This window comes from Alexandromys fortis, unplaced genomic scaffold (genome assembly GCF_014885135.2).
Source record: "Alexandromys fortis isolate MF-2015 unplaced genomic scaffold, M_Fortis_MF-2015_v1.1 scaffold_3, whole genome shotgun sequence".
NCBI lineage: Eukaryota > Metazoa > Chordata > Mammalia > Rodentia > Cricetidae > Alexandromys > Alexandromys fortis.
The window spans coordinates 2,427,889-2,452,351 of record NW_026067909.1 but is presented as its reverse complement, the minus strand read 5'-3'; the positions used below and the strand labels follow the sequence as shown (position 1 = coordinate 2,452,351).

At 46.7% G+C, this 24,463-nt stretch overlaps 3 protein-coding genes across 10 annotated transcripts in view; 2 read left to right on the top strand and 1 right to left on the bottom strand.

Moving 5' to 3' along the window:
* Dhx32 (DEAH-box helicase 32 (putative)) overlaps positions 1 to 5,286 on the top strand; it is a 59,107-nt gene extending 53,821 nt beyond the window's left edge. For both annotated transcript variants that reach the window (XM_050136766.1, XM_050136764.1), the window contains exons 8-12: positions 623 to 814; positions 1,615 to 1,764; positions 3,041 to 3,228; positions 4,018 to 4,199; positions 4,828 to 5,286. In XM_050136766.1, coding sequence (XP_049992723.1) covers positions 623 to 814; positions 1,615 to 1,764; positions 3,041 to 3,228; positions 4,018 to 4,199; positions 4,828 to 4,996 — 881 coding nt within the window. In that variant the 3' untranslated portion in view covers positions 4,997 to 5,286. The remainder of the gene's footprint in view (positions 1 to 622; positions 815 to 1,614; positions 1,765 to 3,040; positions 3,229 to 4,017; positions 4,200 to 4,827) is intronic.
* Bccip (BRCA2 and CDKN1A interacting protein) lies at positions 5,256 to 16,266 on the bottom strand. Its single transcript, XM_050136769.1, has 7 exons — positions 16,062 to 16,266; positions 12,213 to 12,287; positions 11,492 to 11,572; positions 9,656 to 9,745; positions 8,806 to 8,993; positions 7,048 to 7,222; positions 5,256 to 5,520 (listed from the first exon to the last, which is right to left on the bottom strand). The coding sequence occupies exons 1-7, from the start codon at positions 16,227 to 16,229 to the stop codon at positions 5,350 to 5,352; spliced, it is 948 nt and encodes a 315-aa protein (XP_049992726.1). The 5' UTR covers positions 16,230 to 16,266; the 3' UTR covers positions 5,256 to 5,349.
* Positions 16,267 to 16,327: 61 nt separating this feature from the next.
* Positions 16,328 to 24,463, top strand: part of Uros (uroporphyrinogen III synthase) — a 19,576-nt gene continuing 11,440 nt past the window's right edge. For 2 of the 7 annotated variants that reach the window (XM_050136770.1, XM_050136777.1), the window contains exons 1-6: positions 16,403 to 16,958; positions 20,649 to 20,720; positions 20,851 to 20,927; positions 21,144 to 21,227; positions 22,204 to 22,300; positions 23,426 to 23,500. In XM_050136770.1, coding sequence (XP_049992727.1) covers positions 20,865 to 20,927; positions 21,144 to 21,227; positions 22,204 to 22,300; positions 23,426 to 23,500 — 319 coding nt within the window. In that variant the 5' untranslated portion in view covers positions 16,403 to 16,958; positions 20,649 to 20,720; positions 20,851 to 20,864. Of the gene's footprint in view, positions 16,959 to 17,780; positions 18,003 to 19,546; positions 19,629 to 20,648; positions 20,721 to 20,850; positions 20,928 to 21,060; positions 21,228 to 22,203; positions 22,301 to 23,425; positions 23,501 to 24,463 lie in introns of those variants that run through there. The other 5 variants (XM_050136771.1, XM_050136773.1, XM_050136776.1 and 2 more) reach the window with 5 other exon arrangements.

Below are 24,463 nucleotides of genomic sequence, written 5' to 3'. Positions count from 1 at the left end.
TGTGTCTGGTCTTTCTGTTTTCTCCGAGAAGTCTTTCTGACTTCTCTGCCGCTCTGTCTTCTTTGTTCTGCTGTTCTTGTCACATCTCAGTTTACTGGGTTCTAGACCACGTCTTTGCCTTATTGAGCAATGATATTTTTCTGCCTTCCCTTACGTGTGCTCAGGGCTGGCTCTGTAGACCAGTGCCGGGGCTGCTTCTAGTCAGTATTCTGAGCCTGCAGCAGGCCCGCTGGCTGGCTGGCTGGCTGGTGGGAGCAGGCTCTGCTCTGGATGCTGTGTGAGCACCAGATATGTTCCCTCCAGTCACACCAATTGGAGCATTGCTGTCTGGTACAGAGAGGTCTCAGATCCCCAGGGTCATCTTTGACCCATCAGGACTGCATTAAATCCAAGGAGTCTCTGGCTGTCCTCTGCACAGCAGCCTGCCACTCTGTCGGGGACCTTATCTAGACAGCCGTAAGGCTTTCCCTCACAATCTACTGACTCAGCGTCTGGCCAGTTCTTGCTTCACAGGTTTTGTTGCTTGGTTTGCTTGTTTTATACAAGAATGAAAAATCCCTACCTGCTATTCCATCTCAGTTGTGCAAAATATATTCCTTTTTTCTTTTTTTCTCTTTCCTAGCCCCAGAAAGCCTGATGCAAGCCCTGGAAGATTTAGATTACTTGGCAGCCCTGGACAATGATGGGAATCTTTCCGAGTTTGGAATCATCATGTCCGAGTTTCCTCTGGATCCACAGCTCTCAAAGTCTATCTTAGCATCCTGTGAATTTGACTGTGTAGATGAAATGTTAACCATTGCCGCCATGGTAACAGGTATTCCTTAATGACCCTTCTTTTGTACCACAAATCCACAGCAAGTCTAGATTTAAATGGAGTAAGCAGCAGGGACATGGTTGGTCCATCTAACTTTGCAGATGATAGGAAAGTGGGGTTTTGTTTGTTTCTTTTTATTTTCGAGACAGGGTTTCTCCTGACTGTCCTGGAACTCACTCTGTAGACCAAGCTGGCCTTGAACGCAAAGATCCACCTGCCTTTGTCTCCCAAGCTCTGGGATTAAAGGCATATGCCACCACAGTCCTGCAGTAAAGTGTTTTAACAGACTAGAAAGGGGAGATTTTTAAAATTACCTAAATGTAAAAATTCAAAAAGTCATGCCTGGCTTCTTGCCAACAGGACTACTGTAGTGCAAACAACAAACAGCCACGGGGCAGCACTTCCCAGATAACCCTGTGGCTTTGCTTCCTGCCAGCTTCACTGATACTGGCTCCTATATTTCACGTAGTCTTTGACAGCAGCACAGACTAAATGCTGCGCCGCTTCAGAACGTAGTCCTAATCCTGTGTCTGACTCGTGGGCCCCTTGACACCCTGCTTCCACTGTACGAGCAGGGCACTAACTGCCGTTGGCAGAGCAACAGGCACAAAAAGAAAAAAGAATTAAGACAACTCCCTCTCAATTTCTTTGGCTTCCAAGTAAACAAGAATATTGAGAACATACTGATTCAGAGAACCAAGACAGGAGTGGGTTCATAGACAGGGGTCCTGCCTCTGGGCACACTGGGCCAGGATGAAGTGTCCTCTGCATTGCTAACTGTGACCTTTTGCATCTTAAAGCTCCCAGTTGCTTCTTGCACGTGCCTCAAGGTGCTGAGGAGGCTGCTGAGACTTGCTGGAAAACGTTCTTGCACCCTGAAGGTGATCACTTTACGCTCATCAATGTCTACAGGGCCTACCAAGACACAGCTTTGAACTCTACCAATGAGCGTACGTGAACATGATCCCCCAAAACTACTTTCCCGTTCCTTCCCTCTTCCCCAGTTGAGGCTCAGATATTTGAATTGTTATCTGCTAGCCTTCCTTCTGATAGTCCCACCAGCCGCTCAGACACCTAGCATGTCACAGCACAGGTCTAGATTTGGGGAGCTTGAGTACTCTGGGCAGCCAGCTCAGAAGCAGCAAGCCTGAAGCACAGTAACAGAGACCAAGAGTATGGGTGGGGGGTTGGGCGGGGCAGACATCCCTGGTACCCTCCTTGTCCCTGAACTGCAGTGGCTATCAGAGTCACAGGAGAGGGCCCGCTGCTGGGGGAGCTGGCAGCACCTCTTCAGGACGAGGGACAGAGGATTCCCCACAGGAGGCTCTTCTGCTTCCCACAGACCAGCCTCTACTTCCTTTGCTCCAGAAGATTGTATAAAAAATATTTGCAATGTGGAAAAATCTAGAGCTCAGTTTGCAAGGCAGTAGGATCCCATCAGGAGCAGAGATCGTGTTTCTAGAGTGGACTAGAGGGACAGTTAATTGGATTTTGAGAACATGTCTGGGTGACGGTGTCTGACCAAGTATGTACTCCTCCTACTCCTGTGGGACAGTGGACAGGACAAGGTAGATGAGGGTCTGCTGTCCATTGGGCCAAGGCCATCTGCAGTCTTCAGTCAAGATGCACTTGCAGGTGCCAAGAAAGTACCTTGAAACACAATCAGATTAGTACATTTGGATTAAAAGAAAGTTGCAGGGCTGGAGAGATGGCTCAGGGCTTAAGAGCACTGGCTGCTCTTCCAGAGGACCCGGGTTCAGTTCCCAGTATCCACATAGCAGTTTACAACTCTCTTTAACTCCAGTTCCAGGGGATCTGACGCCTTCACACCAATGCACATAAAATAAAGTTAAACAAATTATTAAAAAAAAAAAAAAAGAAAGAAAGCTGCACCCAGGGTCGATGAGGAACTAACATGACATAATGAACTCCCAGGTCAGCCTGGTAGGGCCTTACCAAATGAAGTATGGGTCTAGCTCTGGGTCTCCAGCAGTACACATCTGTACAGAGAAGGAAGTGCAGATGCTTCCCTCCCTATAGAAACGTGCTTCTGACACTCCAGCACACTGGGCTCACAGCAGCTCAGCAGCTGCTACAGGTGTGGCCGGTCCCACAGCCACCGGAGAGCCCTATCCTAGCTGCCTTCCTACCACTCCCTCACCTGACCTTCGATAGCGCTGAAAGACTACCACATCCTTTCTGAGTAGCCTTCTGTTCTCCCTCTAGACTGTGTGGAGACGTGGTGTCATGATTACTTCCTCAACTGTTCTGCTCTGAGGACGGCGGATGTTATCCGAGCAGAACTCTTAGAAATTATTAAGCGGATTGAGCTTCCCTATACAGAGCCTGCCTTTGGCTCCAAGGAAAACAGTCTGAACATCAAGAAATCGCTGCTCTCTGGATACTTTATGCAGGTAAGCAGGAGTGGAGCTGCCTTGGTACGTGTGGCATGAATTCCACATACATAGGGAGATTCAGCTGGCAATCTCCTTACAGTGATAGTTTTTATTGACCTTAACTTTTTAATAACACTAAAAAGATGTCAATTTAAGATTTGGTATTTAAACATACTTCTCAAGCCAGAGTACTGTATGTAAATTTTGTCTAAGGAGACCGATCTTCTTCTCTAGAGGGAAGAAGACAGCACAGCTCCTTTCCCTTTTACCAGTGATCTGAATGCCCAGCAAGTTAAAGTACTGCCTCAGTTGTTTCTTTCATTTCCGTTGAGAGGCTAAGTAATGTCCAGAGTAATGACAGAGGTAGGTATGTTCTTCACATCAGAGTGGGCCACAGTGCACCCCAGCGAGCAGTTTTAATGGAGAGATAGATGACATTTCAGTACAGCTCTCTTCATCTGTGAGGAGACATAGGTTATCTATGTGAGAGGTATGGTAAAGATGAGCTGAGCTAAACACGAGGCATAAAGCCTTGGTAGTGTGGACAGTTGATGGCAGCGCTGGTGGCATGCTACGTTCTATTTCATGACCCAAACTTTACAGTCACACTGTTTCAGCGGCTGCCCTAAAGTGCTGACGCTAACTGTCGTCACTATTTCAAGTTTTAAGACAAAAGTTCACTGTGATTTATTTTCTATGATTTGAAAACAGGAAACATGGGTAACAAAATTTTAATTTTATTCTGTATAAAATTTTTCAACTAACGTGTTTGTTTCGATTCCCTTTTTCTTTGACCCTGCCTTTTAGATCGCTCGGGATGTTGATGGGTCAGGTAACTACTTAATGCTCACACACAAGCAGGTTGCGCAGCTGCATCCACTGTCGAGCTACTCCATCACCAAGAAGATGCCCGAGTGGGTCCTCTTCCACCAGTTCAGCATAGCTGAGAACAACTACATCAGTGTCACCTCAGCAGTCTCTCCCGGGCTGTAAGTCTGACTGAGGAGGGAGGGCTTCTGTTGAGCACTGGCTGGAACTGGGGTCGGGGGTGACTCAGAGGAGGAGGAGGAATGGTGAGGTTGAAGAGACAAGGCAGTTCCCAGAGGGTTTGTAGGCCACAGAAGGGTTTAGATGTTATTCCAAGCACAAACAATGCACAGCAACTGGTGTTTGAAACAAGAGGAAGGCCTCTATATGCTATACAGATCTCTGTATAACTGGTAAGTGGAGAAACACTGAGAACAGTCTCAGAGATGACTCCATACTTAGAGGCACCTCGTAATGTTCAAGGTCACAGCTTACTTACAGAGGTGGATTCGTAGAACTATGAGGTTAAGAAACAAAGACGCTCTCCCTGGTGCCTCAAAGCTCTTTCCAATCATATGCTCTGATCCCATGCATGATAATGGCCCCGCACTAGAGAAGGAACACTCAGAAGTGCAGCGAGACTGCCGGCACGAAAACAGAGTGCATATTACATACAGAGGCAGAACAGGGTACCAGACCTTCAGATGAAATACCAGGGCCATGTATTCTCTGGGGCTGGGGCAGACTCACACACTCCTGACATCTGCCTGCCAGCCCCCAGCTCTCATCACTGTTTGTTTGAATGAACAGGTTTATGCAGCTGGTCCCACAGTACTATTTCAGCAACCTGCCTCCTAGTGAAAGCAAGGACATCCTGCAGCAAGCCTCAAGCCACCTACCCACCACAGCTGTGAAAAAGGACCAGGACGGGTGTGACAAGTGCCCCGATGCTGCGGAGCAGAGATGCTCAATCCAGTGACCTCTCCCAGACAGAGTGCAATAAGGACACCAAGGGGAGGCTGGCAGTGGGCTGCTGGAGCCAGGACAGTCCTGGACAGTACTTCAAATGATTTTAAAATAAAAAAATAGTTTTTATTAAGTTCTTAAAATTACTATTCCATCTTTTTCTTATTGGAAGTTTTTAACCAATCATTCATAATTTGACCAGACCTTAAAAAAAAAAATTAAAATGTAAATGTGTCACAGACACATGGAACAGAAGCCTTTTTGTAGAGGACTTGACTGAATAAAATAATGAGTTTTTCAGTATCTCCCCAATGGTTTCTTGGTAATTATACATAAACAAGTCCTTCACTGTCCGGGGGAAATGGACTAGACAGATAGATGGTCTTTCAGCTTTTCCATGATCTCACTCATCTTGTCATCTGGGATCACCATCACAGTCCGCAAGGGCTTCATCGGCACATCATCAAAGGACCATCTGCCTCCCAGACAAGTGTCGCTCTCCCCCTGCACCGAGTAGCTGAACTTCAGGATCGCTTCCTGCAGCAAAAGAGGAGACGAGGAAAATGTAGACAACTCAAAAGGCAGAGCTCATTTAACCCAAAATAAAGAATTCTGTCTGGTATATGTGCTATAAGAAAAACAGTGGAGCTGGGCGGTGGTGGTGTGAGCCTTTAATCCCAGCATTCAGGAGGCAGGGGCAGGTGGATCTCCCTTGAGTTGTTGAATTCAAGGCCAGCCTGGTGTAAGCAGTGAGTTCCACGACAGGCTCAAAACCTACACAGAAAAACTCTGTCTCAAACAAACAAACAAAAAAAGAGAAACAGGAAGGAAGTAGTTCTGAATAAAATAGGTTCAAATGGACACTTTGGGGAGGCCAAACAAATTTCAACTCACAGGAGCCCATGGATTAAGGTATGCCATTTCCAAGTCAGCCAGTGAGAGAGGTGACACTGTTTCTAATTTCAGAGTCACATTTCTTGACCACTTGAGTGTTAATATCATGACAGGTAAGTGAAATTGAGAACGGTCCTCAAATGTTGACCTTCATATGCCTGGCAGCTTCCTGAGCTTGGGGACACCGTGTCAGCATGGTGTTTGCATAGCCAGACCACGTTGAAATCCCACACAGAACTCTTGTTTTTCTCCTGTATGTGGTACATGCATGTAAGCATGTGGAATTGTGTGTGAGTAAAGGCCAAACGACATCAGGTGTCCTCATCAATCGACCCTACTGCCTTGAGACAGCGCACCCCTGAGCAGGAAGCTGACCAGTAAGCGCTCAGCATTCTCCCGTCTCTGTGCATGTCCTGTATTTTCACGTGGGTATTAGGGATTCTAACCCAGGTCCTCACACGACGAATGACTCTCCCTAGCCCATTTTGGCCATTTACTTCTTGTAAAACAAAGGCAGAGCCGAATTTCTACTGCTTCCGTCAGTGGGGAGAGCTCAAAGAGTATTTTAGCTTTACAAGTCTGATCCCTGGAACCCACCTGCACAACTGGATGCAGAGGTATGTCTGTAACCCCAAAATCCCTGGGAGGCAAAGGCCTGTCTGCACAGCAGCTGCAATGAGACCCTACCTCAGTGAAGTGGAAGTACCCCTAAGAGATTAAATTTCAAGATTTCTGAAGAGGGCTGTGTAAGAAAGAATATAGGAATACGTCTGGGATTTGGTTGCCCACCAAGGTATGAGCCACCAATATAGAAAATGCTAGAGATTCCCAGTGGGATGCTATCCAGATCTAAGGGCATAGAACAGCCGTGATCACCTTCACCCATCCACATCTACAAATGAGTAACTTGGAACTGAAACATGCCCATGTAGCTTGAACATCACACTGAACATGCTCTAAGTGCCTAACTGGTCCCAGTCAGTAACCACCCACCCCCACCACCTACACACACTATAATGGGAGGCTTTTGTGTGTGCAAGATGTACCAGACAGTGGGTTAGCCATAGAGAAAAGTGGGGTGGAAGGACTTTGGCATAAATCTTATGGATAAGTCTTATTTTCAGGAAAATTCTACTGATAGCTAACATAAATGAAGCAGGCCATTCTTACCTCATAGAAAAACTCTTCCTCTGCATTTGCGAACATCAAGGCTTCCTGCTGAAGACCATCCTGCTTCTTTTTGGAACCGGATTTTTTTGCTTCCACAAATGTCTTACTAATCAGCAGATAGAAGTAGCACTTCCCGCATGGCTTATTGGTTCTTTGCGCGTCTGCTAATTCTTTCCTACGAGATATCCATACACACATTGGTTACTGCTGGGTTAACTCTGTCTAGAGCCTAAAGGAAACCAAGACAGCACCTTCTCTGGACTCTGCTGAGCATGGGCTGGACATTTTCACTTATGCTATTGGCTAGTCTTAAGAATGTGCTAACATGCGCTGAAGAGATGGCTCAGGTTAAGAGCACTGGCTGCTCTTCCAGAGGTCCTGAGTTCAATTCCCAGTAACTACATGGTGGCTCACAACCATCTGTACTGACATCTGGCGTCCTTCTCTGGCATGCCGGCATACATCGAGACAGAATGTTGTATACATAATAAATAAATAAATCTTAAAAAAAAAAAAGTGCTAACACTGATTTTTGCAGTAAACAGTGAAGAATATGAGTTCAGAAAGACACATATCCACTAACTCACGATCTCACAGAGTCCCTCAAATCACTGTTTTGTGCAAATTTAAAAATAATCTCCATTGGGCTGGAGAGATGGCTCAGTGGTTAAGAGCATTGCCTGCTCTTCCAAAGGTCCTGAGTTCAATTCCCGGCAACCACATGGTGGCTCACAACCATCTGTAAAGAGGTCTGGTGCCCTCTTCCGGCCTGCAGGCATACACACAGACAGAATATTGTATACATAATAAATAAAATAAATATTTAAAAAAAATAATCTCCATTCTTTAAAAAATCAGTATTTAACTGCACACAGGTACAGCGGATGGCACTGTGCACGTGGCTACACGGGCTCCATCACGAGTCTAGGACTGGCTTCAACACACTGCAGAAGCTGCAGATACAGAGAGCTAAATTCTAGGATAATATGTAAAATGGCAATGAGAGTTTCTTTCCTTCCAAGATTGACTGGCCACCTTTAAGCAAAACTAATAAATCCAGAACAATCCACTTCAGCTCCAACACAGTGAGCAGAAAGCAGATCAAGCCTGTGAGACCAGGTAAGCAGGAGCCTCAAGTCGCTTACAGAAACCAAAGATACAGAAAAAGCATTTAGGGCACAGGAGCAGTCCAAGCTGCAGCTTAGGGGGCTGAGGGAAGAACTGGGGCATCTGGACAAAAGGAGAAAATGCGATGTGGGAGACCATCCCTGGGCTAGGAGACTCTGTCTACATTTTAACCCTGTGGGTGGTACAATCCTTAGTTCACTTAATTGTCTAAATGTTGTTTAAATGTTCTCAAGTTGAAACTCCTGCATTAAAACAACAGAAGAGCAAGAAGTAGACTATTCCTTAAGATTGTGGTTTCACTAGTCAAAATGGAAGTTAGGAATTGGACTCTGGTTTTGTTAGTATTTGTTCAATGTTTTGTCAAATCAGTCTATCAAAGTAGAAACTGTCAGTCAAATGTAAAAGGTCTTCATCAACTTTTCTACCATGTGAATATTTGAAAATATTAAAATTACTGTCATCAGTCATTAAAACTGTTGGAGAGGCTGGATGCCAGAAATGGGTGCCCTCGCACACTATTCCACTCCCCTCTCTCGGCGCCTCACAACCCAGGCTCGACTGTGTGCCAACCTACACCTGCTGCACATAGGGGGGTGAAAACTGACCGCAGCACTGCCCAGAGTCTCTTACTGGAGCTGCTGGTGCATCGGCAGCGCAATCTGAGGAGGGACGTTAATGAATCTTTCACTGAGCAGAAAGCCCACAGGCTTGCTGGTGTCGTTCAACAGCTGGTCCAGCTGTTCAACCATGCTCTTCTCACAGTTCTTCTCACAGAAGCTCAGAACCAGCTCTTTAATTTGTTCCGCACACTGCGTGCCCTAGAAAGTAAAGAGAAGGCTTTGACTTTTACCTCACACGTAGAGGGTTTCCTCCCACTGCCTTTAGACGCCGGTGTTTCTTCAGTATTGACTGCTGGAGAACTCCCCAAAAGTAACTACACCTAATTACCGTCCCATGACTGCTGGCAGATCATGCTTGTAATTAACACACTGGAATAGCAGTCCTACGCCATCTCACAAACAGTTGGAAATTAACTGGAAAGTTCCTTTGAAAACAGGCCAACTGTGGGCTGCACCTTATCCGGAGAATAAACAGCTGGCATGGTTTTTACTAGAATTCGTTGTTGAGTCAATCGAGAGAGATGATGAACACAAGCGCATGTCAAGGGCCCACGCGCAACTCTGGAAGCTGCTGACCAAAGTCTCTGTATCCACTACACTAGGAGCAAAGAGAGCAGCGGCAGAGACCCTGCCAACAGATCCCTGTCAGCACCAGCATCTCCACACCAGGGACTGGGACGCTTGATGACTGCCAGCAGGAGTAATCAGCTGTAAGCTGAGGACAAATGACTCCACACAAAACAATGCCACACTGAAAGAGGGACAGAGCAAGAGCACATACCCTGATAGCATATTCTGCCACAGAAGACTCCATTTTGACCAGAGATTCAAGACTTCAAGTGCCACCCAGCAAAACTGACCTTTCTTTCGGTTAAATTTAAAAGGCTTATGAAGCCGAAGATCTCATCTTCATCCACTTCATCACCGCTGTCTTCTGAAACATCCGTTTGCTGTTTCAGAAGGAAAGAGTACTTGAATTTTACATTATTTGAGTGGGAAGAAGTGTAACACTAATTTTTCATTTTTAAAAACCAAAGCTTGTTTTTCCTGCTGTCAGCTCCCAAAGCACCGCGTCCTGAATGCTGTGTGGTGGCGGTCACACCACCTCGCCTCCAGCCCATGCTGTGTGGTGGCGGTCACACCACCTCACCTCCAGCCCGATCTGCTCTTCCTTTCCATTCTAGGTGACCTCATCCTGTTCTGCATTTTTTTTTTAAACAAAAGATTCTTTGTGGTTTCTTTTCTTTTTTTTGGTTTGTTTCTTCAAGGCAAGGTTTCTCTATTAACCCTAGCTGCCCTAAAACTCACTCTGTAGACCAGGCTGGCCTTGAACTCACAGAGATCTGCCTGCCTCTGCCTCCTAAGTGCTGGGATTAAAGGGGTGTGCCACCACTGCCCAGCTGGCAAGATGTCTCATGTTCAACAAAACTAGATGACACAAATGGCAAACGAGATGGTCATTCATGCGCCAGTCCTAGTCCGCCAGGTTCTCTATCGGACAATTTTCCTGTACTTCAGTGGCCCCCAGCAACTGTGCCAGGACCCATGCAATAATGCCCTACTCCAGAGCCTCCTCCGCACACTCAACACAAAGCAGGAAGGAACTGAGATGAATCTGACTTCTGTCCAAACGGCAGGTCCAACAGGCCAAACAGATGTCTGCTGCAATTCTGAGCTGTGGGGGAGTTACTGTAACACAGCAACAGGAAACCAGAAGGACTCCGGCTGACGGGGCAGAGTCAAGTCCATGCTGGACTGGCACCTCATTTTCTGGTGCTCTATCTCTCTACTAGACAATTCCTTTCTTAAACACTCCTCCTCGCTTCTATGAAATCATGCGCTGCTTTCCCCTTCCCGCGGCAGCCATCCTAACAGTTCTCTAATGTTTCTGTCACTTATTTTGCTGAGTCGAGCACAGCTGGCATTACCAGGCGCCTGTCCTCTGCCTTCCCTTGGCAATCCCAATCGCATCTGATTTCAATGGCTGACATCTGCTGAAAACTCAAGGCTCTAGCTGCTGCTGCTCAGGATCTCACATACACACCCAGGCACCCCAAACTCAAAGTGTACAAACCCCATGACGCGGTCATCCCTGTCGCGTCCACCCTTCACCAGCAAGGAAAACGCAACACCCGGAGCTCTTCTTGCAGCGGTTTTATTCAGGACTTTATTCACAGTAATCCTTCTCCTTCTCTCTCTCCCTCTCACCTCTCTTCCTGGGCAAACCTCTCCCAGCCCTTAAGTAGGCATGGGCTGCCAATCCCAGATTGCCAGGTGGGCACTGCCCATAGGCCCACGCATATGCAAGCAGCTGATGATCATTGCGTGATCAGGCATAAGTCAGACTTTAGCCATAGGAGTTGATTAAACATCTCCATCAAGTGTGATTCCATGCAGCTCGCTACACATCCCCTCAACCTTCTACGTTTGCTAACCTCATTGCTCTAGCAGGAACTTGTGCATCATCCTTGACTATTGTCTCTGTCGCTCAGAACCGAGTACACTAAACCATATCATATTTCACCTCCCAGGTATCATCTAAGTCAGCCCTCTTCTCCCCTCCCCATCGCTGATGCCTGGAGTCCTGCACGTAACATCCCTGGACCACTGCAGTGGCCTCTGGGCAGTCCTCGCTAGTACTTTTCAGTTGGAGCTAAAGAGGACGACGTCCCTGTAGTATCAATCACCCCAATTACCTTAATCACGCTCCCGATGTGGTTCTGTTGAATCAACAGATCCGTTAGCTCTGCAGTGTTCACGGGAGCTTTTAGGAAAAGCTTAAAGGAGAAAAAAATATTTCAAATTAAAATCAAAGCACAATGTCTAGTAACACATTGATTCTGTTATCTAAACAAAAGCAATAAGATGTAATAACCTGATCGAGATGGCTGAGAAAAGTAACCCCAGGAAGAAAACAAAAACCCAGAGTGGAAGAAATTTCAGAAAAGACACAGCCAACAGTGGTCAGAAAACAGGCATGGAGGGAAGATAAACACGGGCCATTTTATCGGAGGTAAAGGCAGAGTACAGGGAGCAATGTGGATTCTGCAGCACCAGCAGGTGCAGTTATGTGGCTATCATATAAGGACCGATGCCCTGCTTCTGAGCTGCTGATGCTATGTGAGGCTGGCCTTGGGCCCTTATATTACCCTCTTTCTCGGCAATGGTGGACAGCATCCCCTCTGAACTGTAAACCGAACGCTTCCTCCCTAGTTTGGATGTGAGCTACAGGAGAGAGACTAGCGGTGTCTCAGGCAGTAAGCACGTGAAAAGGAAAGCATTCCAGGACATGGCAAACTTGAACACAGTAACCGGGGCGGGGCAGAGCGAAGGGGCACAGAATCATTCACCCTAGAAAAGGGGAGATTCCTTTGGCAAAGAGCAGAAGACAGGTGTGGGGTTCTGGAAAGGCCGTACCTGTTGCAGTAATTTCTTAATTCCGCCATAATCGTTATCTGAGATGGAGTAAGCTTCAAATTCAATATTCACTTCCTGTAAAGAGATCATCACAGATTCAGAAATGATGCAGGCAGCATTTCCATTTTGCAAATTTTTCTTTTCCCTCAGTTTCCATTCTTTTAGAGCTCTTCTCCACCTACAGAAAATGCCTCAGAGAGGTGGGGTGGAGAAAACATGACACGTTAGTCTAATGTGGCGGTGCAAACCAGCAACTTGGGAGATAGAGGAAGGATGATCAATACTCTGAGACCAGCCCAGGCTACATAGCAAGACGTTGTTTCAAACCAGGGAAGGGAGGAGGGAAGGTTACCTAAATAACTATCAATGTCAGGCTTCGACACAAGCAAACCTGAAACCAGGAGGGTGCTACAGGTCTGCAATGCCAACCAGCAGGTTCGGGGAGGGACGGAAGAACATCTCAATTTAGAGGTTGTCCTGGTTTTCACAGGGAGACTCTCAAAGAAAAAAGAAAAGTTAAAAAAAAAAAAAAAGGTAAATACTTCCAGGCTTGCCACCTGTACAGATTACAAAGGCCATTCACACCATTTCCTCATGTGATGCAAAGCCTGAGGGAACAAAACACGGTGATAAATGTGTCCTCTCAGGCAGCCACAAAGAGGGAATCAAATGATTCTTCACCTGGCTTCAAAAAGCACCTGTAATACAAGCTCACTTCAAGTGTACAGAATGACCGAAGTTTAATTTGCCCATAGATGTGAAGCTGTACTTTGTTCACTTAGCAAACATTTACCAAGTAACAGCAGGTACCAAGCACTTGAGAAGAAATGGGGAAGCCACGCCTTGTGGCACAGGCCTGTGATCTCAGCACTTGACATTTACACATGAGGCCATGGCACATACACATAAATGTAATTGAATATATATGTACATAGACATGTATATATATTTTTAAAAAGATACACTGTGCTGTTATAGCTTAAAACTAGGAAATCAGAAAGTCAAGGAGGGTGAAGCAGGGAGATGGGGAGTTCAAGGTAAAGTTGGGTTACAATGTGAGTTCAAGGCCAAACAAGTGAGTAGCAAGACTGTGCCTCTAAGTAAATAAATGCTCAGGAGATGAACTGGTGAGCAAGGCAGATGCGATGGCTGCTGCTCTGGAGCAGACACAGGAGACAGAAAACGAGTCTCAAGAACTGTATGTGCCATTCAAAAGGCGGGAGCAGGCTGGAGAGAGTGCAGCAAGCAGGTAAAGGCAGTTACTGCCAAGCCTGACTACGTGAGTCCCTGGACTAAGATGGTGATGGTGGGAAGACAGAACTGCGCGCTGCAAATTGCCTTCTGACTTCCACACCTGCACTGTGGCATATGAGTGTGTGTATGCACGCACAAACACGGGAGGGGGGTCATAAATGAATTTGTAAAAGAAGATAGGGATGATGGTAAGACAGCTCAGGGGTAAAGGCACTGCCACCGAGCCTGACGACCAGAGTTTCTTCCTCGTGACCCACGTGGTAGAATGAGACAACCAACTCCTACAGCACCCCCTGACATTTACACACAAGGCTATGGCACATACACATACAAATAAATGTAACTGAATATATATGTATATAGACATGTATATATTTTTTTTAAAAGATACACTGTGCTGTTATAGCTTAAAACCAGGAAATCAGAAAGTCGAGAAAAGCTTGCTTTAAAAAGGTGGCATGAACTAAGAATAGGGGAGGAGGTTTCCTGGTATGGGGAAGAGCAATACAAGCCCCTAAGGCAGGAGAAATTATGGTGAATTGAAGAGGCTAGAAAAAGGCACATGTCCCCAGCCGCCTAACTTCTTTAGTAAGCAGCTAGCAACAGAATTCAAGAGAAAAAGCCAGCTACCTCTATAGGACCTGAACTATGTGCGTTCCTTTATTCCTGATATACCACTGTTTAAAAAAAAAAAAAAAGATTTGAGCTAGGTGGTGCATGCTTTTAATCCCAGCACTTGGGAGGCAGAAGTAGGTGAATCTCTGTTCAAGGCCAGCCTGGTATACAGAGCAAGTGCCAGGACGGGCTCCAAAAAGCTACACAGAGAAACCCTGTCTCAAAAAACAAAAACAACAACAAAAAGATTTGAAATTGATTCTGATCTTCCAAGATAATTTTCATGGTCTTTTACATCAGAGAAATAAATTGTGGGTTAATAAATGTATCAGAAAATGAAAACCTTCTTCAATTAAATAAAGAAAATCCAGCAGGGCGGTGGTGGTGTATGCCTTTAATCCCAGCACTCGGGAGGATCTCTGTGAGTTCAAGACCAGCCTGGTCTATAAGAGCTAGTTCCAGGACAGGCTCTACAGAGAAACCTTGTCTCGAAAAACAAAGAAAGAAAGAAAGAAAAGAAAGAAAGAAAGAAAGAAAGAAAGAAAGAAAGAAAGGAAGGAAGGAAGAAAGAAAGAAAACCCACTAAGAATTTCAAAATGGAGACCTGCCCTAAAAGCTCTCTCAACAACTACTTCTGTCGGGCTGGAGGGATGGCTCAGAAATTAAGAGAATTGGCTGCTCTTCCAGAGGACCCAGGTTCGAATCTCAGCATCTACATGGAGACCAACAAACATCTGTAACTCCAACCCAAGGGATCCGATGCCTTGTATGGCCTCTGTGGGCACAGCATACATGTGGTACATGTATATGCAGGCAAAACACACACTCACACACACAAAAGGAATTTAAAGGCATATGTGAGGGGACCCCTAAGGTCCAAGTGAGAAAGCCTTTCCTAGCCTTAGCGTCATACACCTGTTCTCAAAGCACACACACAAGCTGATGGATCCCTGCCCCCCCCACTCCCGTTGTTTCTTTTTTCCTCCACATAACTATACATACACATTTCCCCTTAACTTGCTCTGCAGTCTCACTTGTAAAACAGTGATAATTCCTAAGTTCATGGTGCTGAAGTGAGAACTAAATGAGTTAATACAAAATGCAGACCCTGGTATATCAGGAATAAAGGAACGCACATAGTTCAGGTCCTATAGAGCCTAACTTCAAGGGGGTATGTTTAATACTGTTGTTATTATCACTGTCAATTTCTAGAGAGTAAATTATTGAGCCAGGAGTTAGAGGCACTTTAAATTTTGATAAATCCTGTCAGATTATCCGCCAAAGAGATCGTGCAGATTTATACTCCCACCAACAGGGTGTGCAAGTGCTTATATTGATACACTATTATCCTTTCTGTTGGCATTCTCTCTGTGTCTATGATAAACAGCTCGACCAAAAGCAACCCGGGAAGGAAAGGGTTTCTTTTATCTTACACTTCCAGGTAATTGTTCCTCATGGCGGGAAGTTTGGACAGGCGCTCAAGGCCCGAACTGAAGAGACCACGGTTCACAGGCTTGTTTATACCACCCAAGACATCTCACAGTGGGCACGTCCATCATTAATTAAGCAAATACCCACAGACAAGCACATGGGTCACTGTGGTGGAGGCAATTCCTCATCTGAGGTTCCCTTCTCCCACAGTTTATGATTACAGTACACACGGTTTTGGCCATTGGCCGTCAATGTTATAGATTTTCCATGTTAATGAAAGAAGCACAAGTGTGGAGAGAGACGGGGAGGGGGGGGTGTAGGCTCAAGGCGGGTGGTGGATAAGTCAGCCGGGAAGGACTGCAGGGAATAATGTGTAGAAAAGCCTGAAGTAAGAACGTGCCACGTCCGGTTCAGCTCCTGAATCACAGCGACAGGAAATCACAACTCCCCACAACCACTGTCACTTTCCCACGGCTTCGGTTGCCTGAATGTTTTTCCCCCACTCAGATCTATGAATCTACACCAAAAACATGGTCACGTGTGCCTCACCTCGTCCACGATCTCGTCTTCATCCTCTTCTTCCTCACTGTCTTCATCGTCGTCATCGTCTTCTTCCTCATCTTCCACCTCATCCTCTTCTTCCTCCTCCTGGTGACCCTGCACTCCCAGCTGCTGAACCCCGTTTCCCACCGCTCGCTTCTTAGCTCGGGAAGCCATGACGCCGGCCACACTGCGCCTGCGCAAGTCCCGCCTCTTTCCTTCCGGACTCTGTCTTCCGGACTAGAGGTAGACAGGACCAAGAAGTTCGCGGGGGAATCGGTGCGACATGGAGAGCGGCGCGGATAAGTCCCACAGGACTAATCTGCTCGTTTGTCCTCCCCACTGGGGTCATGGTCAGAACTCCTCTTCTTCCCTCCATCCTCCCGCCCTCCTCATTCGCTCCGGATCTCCCCCTTGTGCGCAGTGGTTTGGCCCATCCTTCTGCGTCCCTTCCGCCGGCGCCTGGAGGCCGGTGCGCGTGCACAGCCAGATGTGGGCGGGTGCCCCCACGCGCCTGAGGTACGAGCGCGGGGACAGCTGGCTGCGGGGTGAGGGGCGGCTCCCGGTTGTCTGTGCTTAGCTGCCTCGGCTGGGACCGCGAGGTTCTTGCCCCGCGGCGTGCAGCTCGGTCCTGCCTCTTAGCCCGTGAGGTGGGTGTCGGGCCCAGGACCCGACTAGGACTCAGGCCCGTGGACGTGCACGCAGGCCCTAGAGATCCGTGACACCGCGGGGCAGGGACCCGGTGCAGCTGCCAACTAGGGGCTGACCGGCACCGGTGGAGTCCGCTCCATAAGGCCCGCTGATCCTGTCAGGGGCCGATCCCGCGCCATCGCCATAAAAAAGTCCTAAGAAGACAAGAGGTCTTTTGCTGCCACGGGCCAACGGTGTCTTTAAAAGACTTGTTTGGTAAGAATAGAACAGAAAGAAAGGGATTGCGGCAAGTTAGCGAGTGTACCCCTCCTCTGCCACTGCTTGTGGCTAAATGAATTACTGGTCCAACGTTTCAGAGTTCAACAGAAGCCAGATTTTTTGCAAGGAATATCCTGACGGTTAAAACTTGTATCAGATAAATCAGGTCTTCGGTCAGGGTTATCACACAGTCGACCGATTTTCAGCTCCTTGTAAAGGTTATCGAGAAAGATCACTAACTAGGGAAAACATTTGCTTCCTGGCAAGAAGCTCTGTGGTTCTTCCTTTCCTCTGTAAAATAACGGCAGCATATGAGACTCCCAAACCAGAGTGAGCTGCCCCTAAGGAAGCCTTTGCCAGAGAAATTCAGGGACTCTAAATAACCCCAGTGGTCCTTCATCGGGAGGAGATATCAGGATACCAAGGCCCCCATTAACCCTGAGTCCCCATGATGGTAGTATGTGAGATTCAGGTGTCCCGGGCTTTTGTGTCTACTGGGCTATATCGTGGATAGTAATGACACTCGGACTCCATCTCTGATAGAGTGATTTAAAATGACTGCCTTGGGTTTTGTAACTGTCCAAACGCATGTTCCTTTAATGAGTACCTATCACAAGCTAATAATAGAAAAAAGGATTTAAAGCATGTCCATAGAATTGCATAGAAACTCAAGAACAATTTCTCCCAAGTCTTAATGGGTTTTTTTTTGTTATGGTAAAATATGCATAACAAAATTGAACACTTAAGCACATAGTTGTTGGCCTAAGTTTATCCATACTGTTTCACAGCCATCACCACAGTTCCCCAGGTTCAGGATGTGAGATGACCTAGTGGGTAAAATGCTTGATGTGCCTGCATTTCCCAGCACCCACATACTGTAGCTGTAACCCCAGTACTGGGATGATGGGCAGGATGGAGACAGGTGGATCCAAGACTCACTGGCCAACTAATCAGTGAGCTTCTGGCTGGAGAGAGACCTGCTCTCAAAAAATGAGCTTACGGAGCAGAAGAGTGATAGAAGACAGCACTCATCATCAGCAGGTACCCGTGCACACGCAGAAAAAACAAACAAAACAACAGCTCCCCAGTATCATTTTCTGCAGCCCCCTGGATTGCATCACAAGGTGGAAAAAGGGAAAGGCTCTCCTTGTGCCCTCAGATCGATCAGTCCCTAATCTGGAGCCTGTGGTCAGGACATGCATTAGAGTAGCACCTGTCGCTAGGTGGCCTCCCTGCGCACTGACAACGACAACGTTGGCTCCCTCGTTCCTCCTTAGCACAGGATTTGTCCTAAAGGTCAGCTGGTAGCTTGTTAGGTGGATGAGCCCTGGGCTTCAGATCTGGCTTCTGGTTCTATCTCTACCGTTTATTCTGCTGACCTTGGGCAGATTAAGAGCCATGGTTTCCCTTCCTGTAAAATGAGGATTATAGCTGCTTTGCAGGCTTCAGTGAGGATTGTAAATGCTTAGTCCACTCTGACAATTTGATCTGTCAGTTTGGACTGTGAGATGCCCGAATAGCTGCTCTTCTGCGTGTCTAGTGCTCAGCAAGTTTTGTGAACAGGCATTCTCTGAGATAAAGGGTTTGCTGAGCCATATGTGCGCTAGCCAGAAAGGACCAGGGCCTAGGACGCATTTTGTAATTACCAGCATTTAATTAAAAAAGACAGCCAAGAGCACGTTTATGACGAAAAAGTGAGAAAGAAAAGCAAATTGTGTACATGGAACTAGCAGTGGTAATGAGCATTAGGAATAGCACAATGAAGTCAGACACGGGACCATTTGTGCGTGGAGGGCAGTCTGTAATAAGCGCTTGCCGCTTCTGGAGTCCAGGCTGGGGTTAGTCCACAAAGTTTTTTTTTTTTAATATTTATTTATTTATTTATTTATTTATTTATTTATTTATTTATTATGTGTACAGTATTCTGTCTGCTTGTATGCCTACAGGCCAGAAGAGGGCACCATACATCATTACAGATGGTTGTGAGCCACCATGTGGTTGCTGGGAATTGAACTCTGGACCTTTGGAAGAGCAGGCAGTGCTCTTAACCAATGAGCCATCTCTCCAGCCCCTAGTCCACAGTTTTATGGGTAAATTGGAGCTGGTGGCCTTTCAGACACTGGCTTTTTTGAAGTTTTCCTTCTTAGCCTTGTTTGTTCGCGCTGTAGAAAAACACCTTAAATTTACTCAGCATCTTTGGAACTGGGGAAATGACTGCATTTCAGTAAAGAGATAGGAAACTCACTCCTAGGAATAAAGCCATTCACTGGCTTCAAGGAATCCAAAGCTTTCCTTGACCTTCATTCTTGAGCCAAACCTGTTCTTTCATGGACACCTGACATTTCTTATTACTGTCATTCAGGTGGTAGTCAGGGGTCTCATCCAGGACCAGGTGCTGGCTCTGCAGAGTGCTGACTGTTCCTCCAGCCTCTGCTGTTGTCATTCAGATTTCAGTTCAGATGTCACCTCCCCAGAACAGACTTCTGGTACCCTGAAAGGTAACCCTTGCAACTGTCAGAACCCTAGTTACTACCTTAGCACCCCATAGCACGTGTTAGTACCTGGAATCATACACTCATCCTCAGGTAGATCCTGTAGACCTGACTTATGAGGCTTCCAGGCCCAGGGGATTAGGCTGCACTGCTGAACAGTGAACCAGAAAGACAGGTGAGAGGCTGACTTTTTTGTTTGTTTGTTTGTTTGTTTGTTTGTTTTTTTAAAGCATTACTGAAATGTTCTCTGTATAACTGTGGACCTGTATGCTAGAACCTGGGACCATGGGACCGTGGCAGGGACGTAGCAGGTTGTAGAACACTGCAAGGCCACAGGATTACCTGTTATCCACAGCATCATGTTTTGGCTTTATTATTTATTTGTTTATGTTTTTCGAGATAGGGTTTCTTTTTGAAACAATCCTGGCTTGTTTTGCCTTTTTTTTTTTTTTTAGTTTTATTTATTATGTATACAGTGTTCTGTCTGCATGTATGCCGGCAGGCCAGAAGAGGGCACCAGATTTGATTACAGATGACTGTGAGCCACCAACTGGTTGCTGTGAATTGAACTGAGGATCTTTAGCAGAGGAGGCAGTGCTCTTTTTTATTTTATTTATTTATTTATTTATTTATTTATTTATTTATTTATTTATTTTGGTTTTTCGAGACAGGGTTTCTCTGCGGCTTTGGAGCCTGTCCTGGAACTAGCTCTGTAGACCAGGCTGGTCTCGAACTCACAGAGATCCGCCTGCCTCTGCCTCCCGAGTGCTGGGTTAAAGGCGTGCGCCACCATCGCCCGGCTGGAGGCAGTGCTCTTAATCAATGAGTATGTGCCACTACATCCCGCCTGGAGTGAAATTGTTTATGCTGATCTTCGTGCATGGTTTTGATTCGTGTATTTATTCCTAGAAGTAAAATTACAGGAAGAGAAGGTATGAATTATGTAAGATGGTACATGTTGATAAATTGTTTCCAGGTTGATAGATTACCTTGGGAAACTTGGTAATATTTAATAAATATGTCTTGAGATGTGGAAAAGTCACTATAACTGAAGGACTTATTAGTTTATTTATTTTGAAAAGGAAAGAATTGCTTATTTATTTACCTCCTCAAAATTAAGGCACTCATTTCTCCATCGGCTGCCACAGTCTGCTTGTCACTTGACTTCACTAATGGCTCTCATTTGCCTTTCCAGGCAGTATCAACTGCTAACACGCTCTCCTGTGGCCTTATCAGCAACAGGGGGCTTGTGAAAGACCACACCCAGGTAGCTATACACAGGCTGATTGAGGATTGCCTCATTCTTGTCCTCTGTCCCTTTCCCGCATTGCCTAGGATCAGTCTTTGAGATCTAACTAAGATCGGTTTCCTTGCTCTGTCCCCGTGTCTCTCATAAGGACTGCCAAGGACAATGAAAGTTCTCTTATTGAAAGATGCCAAGGATGATGAGAGTGGCCAGGATCCATATATCCAGGTGAGTGGCTGAGCCTTATTCCTTGGCCTCTAAACTAGAACTTCCTTGCTAATGGAGGTGGGGTTGGGATGCTAAAACTCAGCAAGCTTGATGCATACATAGCTAACGTGATGCCATGTTCCCTTATTTTCAGATAACACTTAATGTGATTTCATGACCTTTCTTCATTTTCAAGACAGCCCTGGCCAACCAAAAATGACATTCTTTCATTTGCAGGAATTGGGATTGTATGGCCTGGAAGCTACGCTAATTCCCGTTCTGTCATTTGAGTTTTTGTCTCTTCCCAGTTTGTCAGAAAAGGTAAGAGCCCCATGCTAGGGCTTGCCCTCTGTAGAAACCTTGTCAACCCAAGCCACAAGAGTGTTAGCCTCATTTTACCACTAGACATGAGCGCAAGGGCAGGACACACTCACCTGAGTGCTGGAGACTCCCCATTAGCTTCTCCCCCTGCGCCTCTATCTGCTTTGTCAGGAAGCTGTGGGCCCTGGAGATAGAGCCCCACCAGCATGTCTTTCAGAGTTAAGGCCCTTTTGGTCCATCACTGGCCTGTACACAGAAGACTCAGTAGATCTTTCCAATTTCAGAGCGAGCTCTGGTGTAGCAACTAAGCCAGGCACCTAGCCAGTAAGGAGGGCCAAATCCAAGCCCAAGGCTTCTGCCCACCACTTTGTTGTACTCAGTACTTGAGAGATACTGCAGGAGCCAGGCAGTGAAGCCTCCAAATGTTTTAGATTGATGGTGCCTGAGGATGTGCTGAGTATGGGCAATGCATGTTCAGTACCCAGTAATGCAAAAAACTAAGATGCGGTGCAGACACCTTGAGTGAAGTCAGGTGTACGCAGCAGCTCAGTGCCTGGCTCAGAAGTGTTAGGCAAAGTATTGTGTTTGAAGCCCAGGCTTCGGCTGGATTTTACCTCCTTGGTAGTCTAGCTGTGTTATGGATCCAGATCAAGTTTGCCATCCTGCCTGCATCTTCCTCCACTTAACCATCCCATGCTGGGTCAGGTTGCTGCTCTGTTCTGCTCATCTCCTGGGTTGCAGCTGTGTGTCTCTGCCCAAGAAGGAGCTTAAGGGAAGCGCCGTGACAATGAAGCAGTTTACCCAAAGCCCAGAATGGCTCCAGGCCCACAGTCAGCACTAGACAAGTGTCAGGTGGGTGGAGGGGTATCGAGATAGGATTAGATAGTTGCCCACTTCTTTGCGTATGCACTTGGACTCGGGCTCATAGTTCTTCAAGGGGCTGAGACTAAGCCAGCATCCTTTGGTCTTGGTGCAGCTGTCTCATCCTGAGGGCTTTGGAGGACTCATTTTCACCAGTCCCAGGGCAGTGGAAGCAGTGAAGCTGTGTCTGGAGAAGGACAATAAAACTGAAGGTGAGGGCGGGTCCGCTCTGGAGTCCACCAGACTCTTATTCTCGTTGCTGTTCTGAGACGCTGCAGTCCAGAGGTAGCTGCATTCCAACAGAACCGAGGCCAGGGCATGCCGGCTTACGGGTGCCCCTAGTCCCCACACAGACCTGACTGAGAGGTCCTCTCACTTGCCTTTTATTTATTTGTTTTGTTTTATCACTTTTACTATTATTAACTTCCTGCTTTACTGGGTACATGCTGTGGATATGTGTGTAGAGACCAGACGACAGTCCACAGGAGCGGCTTCTCTCCTTCCACCCCATGGGTCCCAGGGATCCGACTCAGCTCCTCAGGCTTGATGGCGATTGTCTTTACGTGCTGAACTCTATCTCATGAGCCCCTCAATTGCCTTTTAAATGTTCACTTGTGTGTTGTGCCAATTTCTGCCTCTGAAAGAGTAAAGTGATACTTTACTCAAGTGGGGAAATGCTTCATGGCCCTGCTACAACCTTCTCAACATGGCTGTTCCTTGTTCTCCATTACAGCAGTATATAGTGACCCAACCCATCTCCTGACGCCCAGGCTCCAGACTGAGTGCTAAATGTAGTCTGGAGGCATGCACAGTACTGTGACCTACTTCACGTACTGTCAAAACACAAGCATGGGGAGTTCTTCCAGTGGGGGAAGCAGTTGGGAGATGGTGAGTGCCGGGGCTTTGGAATTCTGTAGTCATGCAGCCGTCCTGGCGCTGTGAGCTCCTTGACCTCTCTTCCCCTTGGTGACCTGACCTTGGAGTAAGCTTCATAATACCCAAATCATGGGGTTACTCTACTCACCAGCTGGAACATGTCATATGTCTGCTCTCTGCCAGTGTCTTGAGCCGCAGGTTTTTGATGAACACTGCATAGTCTGGATCCCATAGAGAAGCATCCAGGACGTTTTCAGGGGCAGAGTGTAGTGAGGGAATGGGGCTGGTGGTGCTGTTACTGTTGTCTCCTTGCACAAGTAGCTGGCTTGCTTTGGAGACTAAGTGCTCAGTCTCCTACTAAAGTGAAGGCTGGGGCCTTAGAGTGAAGAAGCAAGCCACCTTAACAATATCCAGATGGCCACTTTGTATGTGTAGCTCACGCGTAATTCCGTATTTTGCAGACTGGGAAAAGTCTCTGAAAAGCAGATGGAATGCCAAGTCTGTGTATGTGGTTGGAAGTGCCACAGCTTCTCTAGGTAAGGAGTTGTGGGATGATGAAGGTTCGAATCCTAGGTGGGATGGGTGAGATTTCATCCTCAAACCGTGTACAGCCTGGAACCTATGAACTGCTTATTTCTGGAATTTTCCTTTAGTATTTTCAGGCCATAGTTGGCCAACAGTAGCTGAAGTGGAGGGAAATGAAATGGCAAAGCAAGGATAAGGGACCACACATGCCTCCTGTATTAAGAGCCAGTCTTATTAAGTCCTCCTGTCTCAATTCAGTTCCTGGGGACTTCAGGTTCCTTAGCTCAATTGTCCCTGGTAGCGTGGATCAGTAGTGCAGTGTAGGGACAGTTTTGGCCCTGAAGAGAGTTTACACCTTGCAGGAGGTTTCTCCCTTAGTCATAGTACATTCCTAATGCTCGAGGAATGAAAAGCTAATGGTGTTCCCATTGAAGCTGTCATTGGTGACAACGTAGGTACCAGTTGTATGGCCCCTAAATGCAATACCCACCATACAACTTTCTTCTGGAAGTCATGTGTTCCTCTGTGCAGGTAGCAATGCTGAGTGGGGCCCTGCCTTTGTCCACATCCTCTGGAGAAGGCAAGGAGCCTTCACTGTCTGCTTCTTGTTCTCTCCAAGGAGAGCTTTGTTGGATATGGTGGCAAATGCCTTTAATCCCACCCACCACCCCGGAGGCAGAGGCAAGAGGATCTCTGTGAGTTGGAGGCCAGACTAGCCTATATAGAGAGCTCCAGGACTACACTGAGAGAGTGGCTAGGATAGCATCCTCCCTAAGTTACCTGTGTCCATAGCAATATGGGTCCTTGTTGGTTGTTGTGAAACGTTTTCTCTGTGCCCTCCATTCTGGTCTGGCCATGTCAGCCCATTATCCCTTTCTGGAAGGGAGCTGCTCACATCTCCCTAATGAAATGAGGGCTCTTTAAAGAGATGCTTGCAAAACTTAGTAGTCCCCAAAAAAAAAAAAAAAAAAAAA